The 12384-nt window shown below is 40.1% G+C and overlaps 2 protein-coding genes across 4 annotated transcripts; both read right to left on the bottom strand.

Annotated features, from left to right (window-relative positions):
- Nucleotides 1–446: 446 nt before the first annotated feature.
- Nucleotides 447–4118, bottom strand: lmf1 (lipase maturation factor 1). Its single transcript, XM_037278230.1, has 11 exons — nucleotides 3905–4118; nucleotides 3142–3451; nucleotides 3055–3065; nucleotides 2808–2956; nucleotides 2667–2732; nucleotides 2394–2561; nucleotides 2087–2267; nucleotides 1833–1986; nucleotides 1557–1740; nucleotides 1356–1468; nucleotides 447–1205 (listed from the first exon to the last, which is right to left on the bottom strand). Exons 1-11 carry the CDS (start codon nucleotides 4116–4118, stop codon nucleotides 1019–1021), a joined length of 1737 nt encoding a protein of 578 aa, XP_037134125.1. The 3' UTR covers nucleotides 447–1018.
- Nucleotides 4119–4525: 407 nt separating this feature from the next.
- LOC119138296 (arf-GAP with dual PH domain-containing protein 1) lies at nucleotides 4526–12014 on the bottom strand. Of its 3 annotated transcripts, XM_037278288.1 has the most exons (12): nucleotides 11800–11953; nucleotides 11228–11310; nucleotides 10243–10326; nucleotides 9102–9193; nucleotides 8462–8544; nucleotides 6869–6981; nucleotides 6644–6790; nucleotides 6271–6354; nucleotides 5972–6034; nucleotides 5828–5899; nucleotides 5517–5745; nucleotides 4526–5174 (listed from the first exon to the last, which is right to left on the bottom strand). In XM_037278288.1, the coding sequence occupies exons 2-12, from the start codon at nucleotides 11273–11275 to the stop codon at nucleotides 5146–5148; spliced, it is 1044 nt and encodes a 347-aa protein (XP_037134183.1). In that variant the 5' UTR covers nucleotides 11276–11310; nucleotides 11800–11953; the 3' UTR covers nucleotides 4526–5145. The 3 variants fall into 3 exon arrangements, with proteins under 3 accessions (XP_037134183.1, XP_037134181.1, XP_037134182.1); XM_037278286.1 differs by lacking the exon at nucleotides 11228–11310 and having other exon boundaries at nucleotides 10243–10370; nucleotides 11800–12014; XM_037278287.1 differs by lacking the exon at nucleotides 11228–11310 and having other exon boundaries at nucleotides 11800–12014.
- Nucleotides 12015–12384: the final 370 nt, after the last annotated feature.

The raw sequence follows: 12384 nt of genomic DNA, 5'->3' as shown, positions 1-12384 counted from the left end.
CTGCATGCTTTTGGGATTAATTTAATATTCAAAAGCGCATCATTACAAATCGCAACACTACAAATCCAAGGCTGCATCATATCTGCCTCAATGTTGGTTACGCATTGTGCGCCGCTTAGGGAGACGAGCCAGGAAATTACACCGCTTCTCATAGGAGCGATTTATTTCAGCAATGTCGCGACAGTGAATATTTAGCAGCTGTTTGTACACCATATTTACTAAACAACACTGGCAACAATGTGTTGCACAGGTAATATGCCACAAACTTACCTGTTGGGACAATGACTGTAAAATATTATGTCAGGACGCCTTCGCTGATGAAAAGACAATGTTTGGACTAAACGAGGAAGAGCAAAATGTTAAAATATGATTCATTATAATGATTGTTTACTGCACATTTTGTTCCAGGCTTTAAACATACGTATAGCATTAAAGACATTGTACAGTGTTCAAATATTAATTGGGGAAAAGTTATCTTTTAGCACCATCTGCTGGTGTGTTATGGTTACTACAAGGTTGCTTTTTTTGTAAGGGTTTTAATTGCCCTTAAAGAATATGTTAATTTTCCTCATTCTTTACTGGCATTCCTCACGCTGACATGCAAATTATTTATGTAAAAAATTGGCATGAGATTTTTGGCACTGATTTTAGAATATCATCTGCGCTTATTTTTACAATGCACATAGTAAAATGAAAACATTCTCACAGGTTGTCCATTTTTTGTAAATCAATAAGCCCAACTCCTTTGCACACAGTAATATTTGTACACGTATATACAACATTTATTTCCATTCTATGCAATATATTTTGCAGTTCATGACCACTACTGTATGTTTCAATTGACTTATTTGCTCATTTCATTTTTTGGTCAAATGCAGCATGTTTAAAAAAAAAAAAAAAAAAAGACATACCATTACGATGTTGATCCCAAATGTATTCAGGTACTCACACCTAACTTGTACAATATGATGAAGACCTTTTTTTTGACCTCCCCTGTGTGTCAAAGTCGGTGATGTCCTTAGTTTTTCCGTGTTGATATATGTGGGTGTGGCCAGTCCCTGGACTGGAAGTACCCCCTGAGTGCTGCAAGGTCCACAGCAGGGAAGTAGGCACCGATGCGCTTTCGTAGCCACCACTTACCCTCAGCTGCACTGGTACTGCCCGGTTGGCTGAATTTATATCTAAAATGTTCTCCTCGAACCCACCTGATACGTAGACAAATTAGGAGTTAATACTCGTCTTGTTTATGCTTGTTACAAACCTATAAGTATTGCATTGAACATAGATTATTGTTGTATACGTAGACCTTTTTTTTAAAGATAATTTTGCAACAAATCAACAGACTCCCACAATACCTGGGGATGCCTCTGTCTTGAAATGGGTTGTGGTCCAGCAGCGAAAGAACTGTGCTATCGTTAGCTAACAGGCGTCCTGCTATGTGAATGACCCACTCACTCTGCTCGTAGGTCTGTGTGGGAAACAGGAACGTGAAGTTTTTTTAAACTAATCAAACGGTCCTAAAAAAAAATTACTGAATGCATAATTGTAAAATAAACCTGGAAGGCCGCAAACCACATGAGCCAGTCCAGGCGGTAATGATACGGGGAAATGAGGCACGGCCGTCTGTAAGGATCTCCTGGCTTACAAAGGAATTGGTATTCCTCCCAGATTGCCTTCGGGTCTTTTGGATCCTCACTCAGAGTGCCTTGAAAAATCACCTCAGTGCGCTCCTTGGTAATACTGGAGTGAAAACAGTCCAGGTCTGAAAGTTGATAAGTCAGGCACCCCAAAATATATATATATTTTTAAAAATAATTACTGCTACAATGTACCTGCCAAAGGCCCCGTAGGTGTTGACAATGCGAAGTGGGTCAAAGGAGGTGTTCATCACCTGTCTGGGACTCAGTAGGTTCATGAGGACCGGAACACTCAGGCAGCCAATCAGAATGCCCAAAGACACATTGAACACCTGACGGACTCGCATTCCTGCATCAAATAACGTAAATGTTGTTTTCAGTTTTCAGTGAAATCTGAGTCCACTTTTCACACTGCACTCCCTCAGTGTAAATGACGACAGCATAAATACCTTTAGTGGCTTCAGGTGTTTGTCCATTTTCATCCTCATCTTGAATCTTCAAAACGGCTTTCTTGGCCCCGCTTCCGGAGCGAAACAAAAAGTCCAAAGATGCGTCATCGAAACAGGCCAGACTGGGAACAATGGTCAACCAGTTGAGAAAACTGAGGTTGCCACTCACTATCAGAACGACCTAGACGTGGAATGATCAATAGTTTGTTTAAGGATGATGTGATTGACAATTACTGGAATAATCGATAGAATAATCGATTCTAAAAAGATTCGGCCTGAGGTGTATTAGTGGTTGAAATAATTTTACCTGAAAAAGGATCTGGAGCACGCCATTGACGATACACATTCGTCTGCCCAGGAAAGTGAATAAGGGGATGATTAGTTCGATAAAGTGATTGGACATAGTCTCGAAGCGATGAAACCACCAAGGGGAACGATGCATGTAGTAAGACACGGGGTTTGGAACGGGCTGGGTCTGAAATGAAAATGGCGAGCAGAAGGGAAATATTTCTGAATAGAAATGTATGAGAGTGGCTAATCCAATTTTACTTATTTACATCACAGAGAAAAATCAATCAACCTCATAATGATAATCCATGCAGGTGAGGTCTCGCCAACATTTGTCCCCTCTGATTTTAATCAAGCCCTGTAATATAAACAAAATATTTTTTATTGGAGCCGGTTAAACTTGTGCAAGTATAGGGAAGAAAGTTTTACTTACAGCGCCAAGCATAATGCGGACAATTAGCCATCTGAAAGTCCAGATGCAGACGAAAGAAGGGGGGCAGCGGCGGGGGACTTGGGACAGAGTCCACACAGGACACAGGAAAATGGCCAGGAATCCCGTTTCCAACAACTGACTCTCCCAGCCTGGATAAAGAATAACAATCACTGCAAGTTCAGCTCGATGTGGATTGAGGATGGTTTGATGGGGGAGGTTCTGGGACAGTATCATCAAGTAAACTTACCAAAGGAGTACCTGCAGAGGAATAAAAAAAATTTTTTATCCAACCAATAAAAAAGTCAATTAAAATTTGAGTGAGTCCAAAACTTACCACAGCTGTCCGACATTGACCAAGGAGTGATACAGCACCCACAAGGAACCCATGATCACCATATTCGCCATTCCCGTCACCAGAACAAAACCAGAGAAGGTCATTCCCAACAAGGCAATGCCATCGAGGTTGGCGTCCATATTGCTCCAGTCCAAGAACCAGAGGATGGAGGGTGTGTAGGCCAGAGCAGCCATGCCTATCTTTCCTCCCACGTAGCGTTTGACACTATTGAGGTAGCTCTTGCAAGGCATCAGACCGTTTTCCCCAATCAGCTGTTTATTCTGGTTGTAAGCGACAGTGAACGCCACAACTAAAGGAAAAAGGCATATTGGAGAATCATATTAAGATTTCTTTAAAAGCAACAATGGGAAAGCCATGACAATGTCATTAATTAGTTGACATAAAATGTTAATTATGGATCTTATTTACTATTATTTAACATTTTCAAAGTCAAAGTCAAAGTCAGCTTTATTGTCAATCCCTTCATATGTCAAGACACACAAAGAAACCGAAATTCCGTTTTCTCCATCCCACGGTGACGAGACATACAAGTAGGCGACACAAAACAAAAACAAGAAGGCACAAAACCATAAATAATAAATAAAATAAATTTAATATATTTAATATTACATATAATTTCCACATTATATGTAATATATTTATATTCTTTCTGAGAGAACCCACGGAAACTAATGCTGGGGCGTTATGCCAAGAAATAAAGCAAATCCAAAAAGGAGAAAAAAAACTTGGATTCCATACTCACAGTAAATAAAAGAGACGGAGCGCAGCAGCACAATACGAGTGAGCCAGAAAGTCCCCGTTTGTAAAGGCTGGAGTTTTTCTTTCTTGGTCCCTTCAACTGTGTTCGCCGCATCTTTTCTGCTGCTGCTGTCACTAAACTTTGCCTCAGTTGTTAAACCAACTCGCAGGCGTCTTTTCCTTATTGACGCGCCATCGTTCTCACAGGAGGTCGCCATGTTGCTGGTACGTCACGTGGTCACGTGACAAAACAAAGGCAAAAGTTCATTTTTCTTATTTTTGAAAATTTCATTTGCATTGTTGCAATAAAAGGAACGCACTATTATCTGACATAATAATTTAACTAATATTGTTTTTTTTAATAAAATATAGATTCAAATTCAAATCATTTTCACATAATTGTGCGCTAATAGAGTCAGGTGGTGTTATAGAAAATGTAATCGGTTCATATATAATATAAATCATTTCTACACCAAAAACGTAACATGTATCTGTGCCACTCCCATCATCAATTGAGAGGCGTATTATTTCAATTCCAATACAGTATTATCAAATGTGTCGTAAAAAAAATCTAGAATAGAATATTTCAAAAATACCTGTGGGTACACAAACGACAAACACAATGGATGTTCGTATGTGTAAGGTTTTATAGTAAAACAAACAATTACTGCAATTAAATGATCATCCTGGTCTTAAAAAAGGCTAATAAATAAAACACTCATAATCACGGTCCCTTCACATTACAATCCTTCAAAGCAGCAGCAACAATTTCACAATGAGCAACAAAGGCAACATCTGTTTAAAAAGAACTTTCCCACAGTTATGTTAAAAGCGACTGGTCACTGAGAGTTTGTGTGTTTTTAATGCATATTTGTGGTCAACAGTACTTTGCAGATATATGTTGAACATGGTTTCAATGCCAGTGGTTCCAACTCACTTAAAACATACTCACTTAGAACCGCACACAGCCTACAGTCAATAAATTAACAATGCAATATTACTCAGTGTAAATATCACTTCATAACAGAGTTCAAAGTCGTTAAACCATTCACGAGACAGAATTCCAGGGGTGGGTCGACATGTCTCACACAGCTTGCTGCAAATCGTTCACTCTTTGTCCTCACATCAAGCTTTCGATAATATCAACCTGTCTTGTGTTAACTCATCACCTTTCCTCCATGGTCACACTCGTTCTGATCCAAGGTCAGGCCAACTCCAGCTTCAGTCTTGCTTATTTTTAAGGCCTCAGGGTTTGTGTTTAAAATGAGCCTCCACTGCAAAAAAAATATGATATTCAACAAAATACAGGTTAATGTCATTCATAGTGTAATTCAAAGTTAACAACAAATTAGCTCATTACTAGCCGAGCTAAACTGTCTGAAACATTATCACGGGAGAGTCACTATCAAGCTGAAGCACCCACATCCCCCAAAAGTGCCACACCCTGTTATCATGCTAAACGGTAAGCAGAGTTACATTGAGTTTTGGGGGGGTTGCGGATTAGCATTGTGTTAGCTTCTGATAACCGCCACATATTCGATTGTTTACGTTTGTGTGCCACATAGTGTAAGTGGAGGCACTGCTAAAAAAAATAATAATAATAACAAATCTGATACCTGCGTATTCCTGCGGCCTCATGGGCCGATTGATGACTCTCTGAAAGGCTGCGATCCAATCCCGTTGCTCGGCCTCAGTCTCGCAAGCAAACAGAAACTTCCTGTCTGGTGTGACAATGGTGATGCCGTGATTCCAGTGATGGCCCTGAATGGTTGAGGGTAGGCCAGGCAGAACGGTGTAACTGTTCTCTTTACTGCCGATGAACACTTCGCCGCGGGCGTAGGCGTCCTGGGAGCGCAGTAAACAAAAAAAATTATTTACTGTACTCAGCAAGTGTAAAATTAGAGAGGTGGTGCATGTTGTATCATACCAAAGGGTCTTTAAAATACATCAGTCGCCTGTCGTCCATAGTGAACCACCTCTTCTTGAAGCCTTCTGTGTGCTGCATCATCAAAAGTAAACATAAAAAAAAAAGAAATTGACACAAAAACATAAGAATCACTGACATACAAACCTTTGGACCTGTTTTCTCCATAAAGCCTTCCTTCATGAAGTTTCGGGTCAATTTTGGCACCAGCTGGAAAGCAACAAAACTAAAGTGAAAAAGAAGCATGAGTGAAATATTAAACATTGGTTTTGCTAGCATGCCCGCAATTTTCACTTAAAGAACATTTCGAGATTAATATGCATGTTCGGTGCTGAGGCTATATGAATAATTAAAATTCCAGGACCTGCTCCATGTATCTTTAAGAACAATACTGAAAATGTAAAACCTTGCAAAAAAAAAAAAAAAAAAAAAAGATCCATCCTCACCTCTTCATTACTTGCTCCAGGGAAGGCCACTTGTAGGTAGTGGAACCTGGCTGCTCTGATTGCATTGAACCAATCGATCATTTCCTGATCAAAACAACAACCAAAGTAGCTGCTTTTAACAAAAAACTTGCTTTAAAATATTATTGTGCGCTTTGGCTATGAGGATGCTGCAGTGTGGGATCGACACCTCACAAGGAGGCTGAATGAACCCAATGAACTGGCTGTGCCGCTACTTGGCCAGCAGAGGGCGCAGTGCTTTAAAACAACCCCATCATACTACCTTTCCCATAACTTCTTACTTTCTGGTTCTGCTTCCCCAAAACAATGTGCTGTGAAAGAAAATATGTCATAAAAGTAATTTGTGTTAACACACCTTAGCGTCGCTGTGGTAAACAAAGATGTTTCTTGTGCTGTTGTCTTTCAGGTAGGTGATTTGCAGTCCGCACGGGTTGCCAATTTTGGCCGGTTGGAAGGTGGCATTGAGGGTTTCGATTTTCATAATCGCCTTGGGATCTCGGGCCTTGCATTTAAGCAACGCAAACAAAACACTGTAAAAGGTTTTGCACTTCTTTACGATCAAAAGTCAAATATTGCTTACATCCTGCTTGTTGAAGTATTTGAGGGCACCTTCCCTCTCCGACAGGATGAACTTTCGGCTGAGAAACTGACCGTTGTCTCGTCCTCGTTTCCATAGAAACCCCTCGCGGTATCCTGAGGTGAAAAATGTGTTTGAGTAAGGCAAGCTAGGAGAACATTTGTACCATCGGCAGTGACATTGTGTACTCGAGAGAAAAAAGGCAGAATTTGGAAGGAAATGCAAGGCACATATTGTCGCTCAGCCAGATTAAATCCTTGTTATTAATATTCGGTTCTATTTTAAGCACAAATGCTTCATCTTTACTCTATTTTGGCCAAAGGCTCAGCCTCTATTTGTTGCTCTTCTATTTCTGTCAATGCTTTCTTATCCGTATCTATTTCTGTGTATTGAATTGGAGGACATCTCTGCAAAAAAAAACAAAAAAACATTTTTATTACAATTTCTGTACTAGAGTTCATCGGATACTTAGACTGCACAGCCATAATGAGGCAAATTTTAGGCTTTTATGGGATTAAGATTCAGTGCATCCATTCATTTGTGGGGGTTTTGTGGCGCAAGAGAAACAACATTTTTTTGTTACGCATGTTAATGAATCTAAAGTCTCATAATTAGTGTTGTAATGGAGACATGAAAGGCTCATGTTCCCTCTGGTTTTATCACACTTTGGCGGTGTAAAAAAAAAAAAAAGGAAGTCATTGCCATTAAGGGCAGTGAAACTGGTTTGATTACCCACAGTGGGTTTATCACTTCATGCAAAGCCATTAGCATCCATTACCAGTTTTCTGCAAAGGTAATGAGACATCAGACGATGATTTGATCCCTTGTTGGGAATAAAATATAAAGTAGCGCGGCTTTAAATACATTCAGTTTTGGAATCAAAATCATGTACAATAAATGTCCGTATGGTAATATCTTCCGTTCTCCCGGCCCGCTGCTCTCATTTCCATTTTCTTTTTTTTTTTTCTTCCCAGCAATTGGCTGCTTTGCTTTTGTCTTCTTGTCCCAAGCACGGATTTAACTGCGTGTGTGGGTGGGCGGGCTACAGATGAGCCTTTGTGTCTGCGACTTTCTGACATGAAACATTCACCTCTGTTAGCATTGCTTCTTCAATCAATTGCCCTCATTGTCCCCACCCACGACTTCTTCCCGGTAGACTCTCGACCTCTACTTCCCTCCTATGCATTTACAATCAATGCCGACATTGGCCTAGCATCGAGGCCAGGTTACTGCCAATAGCTTATCTCGATCGATCTTGAAACCAACACAATACAAAGACAAAATGGAGAGATGCACTTTGGCGGAGATGAAGAAAGCTTGATAGAATGACTCGTATTACTCTGTCATGTATTTTGTGTGTGTGTGTGTGTTCTGTGTGTGTGCAGATGGCTTTCCACTGGAACAAAGGATGGGTGAGGTCACTCCAGGCCAATAAGAAAGCAGCTCCTCATAAATCCACACAAGTGCCCTTACATTATATTTTTACTCATCTTGAGCTAACGACACAGGCTAAACTAGACACATCCAAAAATGGCGCTGTGCATGCTAAATTATTAGCACTCTGTCAGTGTCAATATGTCAGTAAGTTGATTCTACCTGCTGTGTAAGGTTCTTGCTTCTCTATGAACTCAAATTCATTCCTCTCATACTTGGCCCGGATCCATTGCTCTCTTAGCATCCTGGAAACACAATGACGTCATTCATTTTGAGAATTAATTGATCATGATGCAATGACTTGAGTAAAATGGTACATATAATAAAATAAAAAAACACTGATTGGAATGACACAGCAATTGTAAACTCTGGTAAATTATACTCTGTGAAAAGCAAGGGTTCACTGTAATCATGTGACCTATATAATGGGAAGTTCCACATGTAGTCACCAAGCAAGACAAAGTCAGCATCCTCATTTTAGTGAGCAAGTCACTGCTATTTTAAGACACACACACAAAAAAAACCCAGAATTCCTCATCCAGCCTAACTTTTAAAATGGACGTTTTGCTATTCCATCCTGCAGACCTGTTTGTTTCTTGACTTTAATTTACTTGAATAATGGAACAACCCCAAGCCTTGTGCTATGCCGATAGTTGCCGGCACATTAAAAAAAGTGCTGAGCACTCTAATGTGTTTTTAGGCTATAAAGTTTGGTGTAAAAAGCCAAATTAAATCCAATTTATTTAATCACAAAAAGGGGCTTCAAACCTGCTTTTATTAATTGAAATATGAGAGTACTTACTTGCAGTCAGTATGCGTTGGTCTGTAGTAGAACGCGGGAACATTCTGCTCATATTTAGCCTGAGCGACATTGTTTCCCAAATCTGCCATAATCTGAAAGACAGGAAAAAATGATGTGATTATTCAATAGATTGCATTAATAGATTGATGAATCCCTTTATCGCCTTCATGGGAACATCCTGGACTGATTGCAAGTCACAATGACCCATTCGGAGTTTTTAAAATGTGCAAATCCATCCAGAGATGTTCCCGTCACTATGAGACAGACATGCTAATCACTAATCCGATGGACAAAAATAAATGTCCAAAAGGTAGACGAATATTGGCCGTGGAATATATGAGGCTATCATCCTACTAAATAATTCATAGAAATGACTTATCATTTTCCCTTTTTTTTTTTCCCTCAGTAGGTTTCTGTTGTATGATTAGTCATCAGGGCTACATTCTTGAAAATCTAGATTGGAAGTGAAAACGAGCAAAGATTTGGGGAAAACAGGGTCACTTGAAGTCTATCACTCCAAAAGACGGCATCATATTTAATTGTATGTGGTTGGGTGCATAAATCATCAATTTATCTGGTTATGCATACAGTTGGTAAAAATGAATGTTTTTTTATTTATTTATTTTCACTCATTTATCTCATAGATTATGTATTTATTCTAGTGACTTTACATCCATTTTATTTTATTTCTCAAAAATTAACTGGCCCATTTGCCCATTTTAAAAAGTGGCCCTTGAGCACAATTTTTTTTTTAAATGCAATCAATTATTTATATTGACTACTAATACTAATGTGCCCGTGTGGTAGGAATAAAATTTGCATCCAACTTCAGTCCAACTAACTCCCATTTATTGCCTTCTCACTTCCCACATCTCAACCTTCACTGAATGACTCACAATATTAGCACCCCCCCCCCCCCCCCAAGGTCTTTCCCGACAGCCTGTTTAACTACTGATGTGATGACTTCACATAACCAGCCTTGTATTCAAGACAACATTCAGCTTGCTGCCACATCGAAAATATGAGCTGCGTTTGACTTTCAAGGGAAATCATTGGTGGGGAAATGCATCATGTCTTCCTTAAATGTCATTGAATATTACATTGCAAGTACACACTCCACAGCTTGCTTTAAGAGCCTCACCTCCACTTCACTTGCTTCCCACGTGTCCCGAATGGACTTGACCCTGCTGATGTGCGGGATGCTGCGATGAAGGAGCGAGCAGGCCTGGCAAACAAACACACCCAGTGTCAGTGATGCCCAGTCTGGCTCTGCAGGCAGAAGACAAGAGAAGAGAAAGAGGAAAAAGGAGATGTGGCAGGAAGTAAACAAGCAGGGTGATTGAAGGCCGGTGAGTTTGGGGAGAAGAGGAGAAATGAAAATGAGAGGAGAGGAATAGAGCAACAATAAGATTTCAGGGTACAGATGAGTTTGAAGCACAACTAGTTCATTGTGCATTTGTTTAAAAAGCACAGAAGCATGGCAAAATGTAATTTTCAGGAAATCCTGTTTAGCTTGCAAACAGGAAACAGATCTACTGAAATTAGATCATCTAGATCTACACTGCCACTTTCATCACCAGATCTCTGCTTCATCTCTTACATGCATAAAGATCAATCAATAATTGATCAATCGCATTTGAGTGTAATTTATCATTAATAATTGCGTGTAGGAGACGATTAATTGCACACGAACCGCTATGTGAAATGTGGAAATTATATTATCAACTACATCTTGCGCAACACCTGGTCACTCAGAACAGTAGTTACCGGGGTAACGCTCTGTTATACATTTTACGTCACTCATCTGTCTGCATGGGTTGAATAGAGTCTTCATTTAACTAACGAGATTTTTTTTGAGAGGGAGAGCGACAATAAGAAGCAACTACATTATCCTCTACATCTCACGCACTTGACAGCTGCCATCTCTCACAGACGCTTAGTGAACACACAGACACGGAATATGTGACATTCAAATGAGAGCTAAAGGAGAGTGAGTAAAAGGAGGAAGAAGATTTGTTTTATTATCCACCTTCCAAGCTACCCTAAGGATTTTGCATCCAAAATCTGCAAGAGCAAGTCTGGCTCCAGAGTTGCTCTGCTGCAGCCAGTCCTCAGAGGAACCATACCAGGCATCTTGAGCGGGCTCGCCTCCAAGTGCCGGGCATTAAGCCCATCCTGGAACCTTTGAGGCCACTTTGGCTTCATACCACTTCAGAGAGAACCGTGTTGGAGGTATACGAGACAACAAACAGTTGGTGGGGGAGATTTATTAAAAAGGTAAAAAGCTAGCTTGTGCATGTGGTAACGTGGTACAAAAAGTGTGCTAACTGTTTTTTATTTGATATAACACCCTAGGAGGGATTTTAGTATAAATACACATTGGAATTACACGTTATGATTAAATCATCATTGGGCCATCTCTGTAGTTCAAAATGAATTTATTAGATTAGCAAGATCCAGTGTTGTTTGCAATAGTCTTCTACATTGAGATGCCATCATCTCACAATGGACACACTCTCATTGCTGCAAGAACAAAGCAGGTTCATGAGAGGACAGTTTATGTCTGGTGTGCACACACTATGACAATGCACACACACACACACTGTCCAGTCCTGATAGCGTCCCCCCCCATCCCCCCCAAAAAAATCTGACAGTGAGTGCATTGTGTCAAGAGGTGGTCAAGATGGACTTTACATACCCGGATTTCCGCAGTCCGCGCACGTCTCGTTGTCTGGTCTGGTGAGTACGTCTTGCAGGACCCGGTTGGTCCCCTCCGGTTCCATAATGAACGTCTTCGTGCACAATACAAGCGCATTCGCCGACTGGAGGCAAATGCAAACAGAATGTGCAGACCATCACCTGTCTGTCAGCCGGATGCTCTCTCTCTCTCTCTCTCTCTCTCTCTCTCTCTCTAACTCTCTCTCATATGTTCACTGCGACACCCAGTGGTGATGATGCGTCTTACAATAATTATCATGAGTAGTAGAAATACTACTACTACTACAACTAATAATAAAAATGATAATAATAATGATAATAATAATAATAATAATAATAATAATAATAATGAAATTACATGGAGCCTGTAGGTGATTTGAAAATATTGTACGGGATCCCAAAATTATCATTACTTTTGTTGTAATATTAGTCAGCCAACGCGACAGAATATTTAAAACATCTCGTAGCATAGTGCAATGCATTTGTGCACTTTGTAGTGTATTTTATTATAATTCCTATTGTGACGAAGGTCATCGGTTTTGCAAGGCTTGACTAAAATGTCTGA

The sequence above is a fragment of the Syngnathus acus genome, chromosome 19, assembly GCF_901709675.1.
Source record: "Syngnathus acus chromosome 19, fSynAcu1.2, whole genome shotgun sequence".
In the NCBI taxonomy this organism is placed as follows: Eukaryota; Metazoa; Chordata; class Actinopteri; order Syngnathiformes; family Syngnathidae; genus Syngnathus; species Syngnathus acus.
The sequence above is the reverse complement of the archived record's forward strand: the minus strand, read 5'-3'. Positions and strand labels throughout refer to the sequence as shown.

Bases quoted from the DNA above. Each gene is read 5' to 3' on its own strand.
- LOC119138296 (XM_037278286.1), bottom strand. From the start codon at position 11,884: ATGGAACCGGAGGGGACCAACCGGGTCCTGCAAGACGTACTCACCAGA. The intron at 8,545-9,101 runs GTAAGTACTCTC...TTGTGTTTCCAG, and splicing joins CCAACGCATACTGACTGCAA to GATGCTAAGAGAGCAATGGA. The intron at 6,791-6,868 runs GTAAGCAATATT...CTTAAATGCAAG, and splicing joins AATACTTCAACAAGCAGGAT to GCCCGAGATCCCAAGGCGAT.
- lmf1 (XM_037278230.1), bottom strand. From the start codon at position 4,118: ATGGCGACCTCCTGTGAGAACGATGGCGCGTCAATAAGGAAAAGACGC. The intron at 2,562-2,666 runs GTTGATTGATTT...TTTTCATTTCAG, and splicing joins GCATGGATTATCATTATGAG to ACCCAGCCCGTTCCAAACCC. The intron at 1,206-1,355 runs GTATTGTGGGAG...TCTACGTATCAG, and splicing joins CAAGACAGAGGCATCCCCAG to GTGGGTTCGAGGAGAACATT.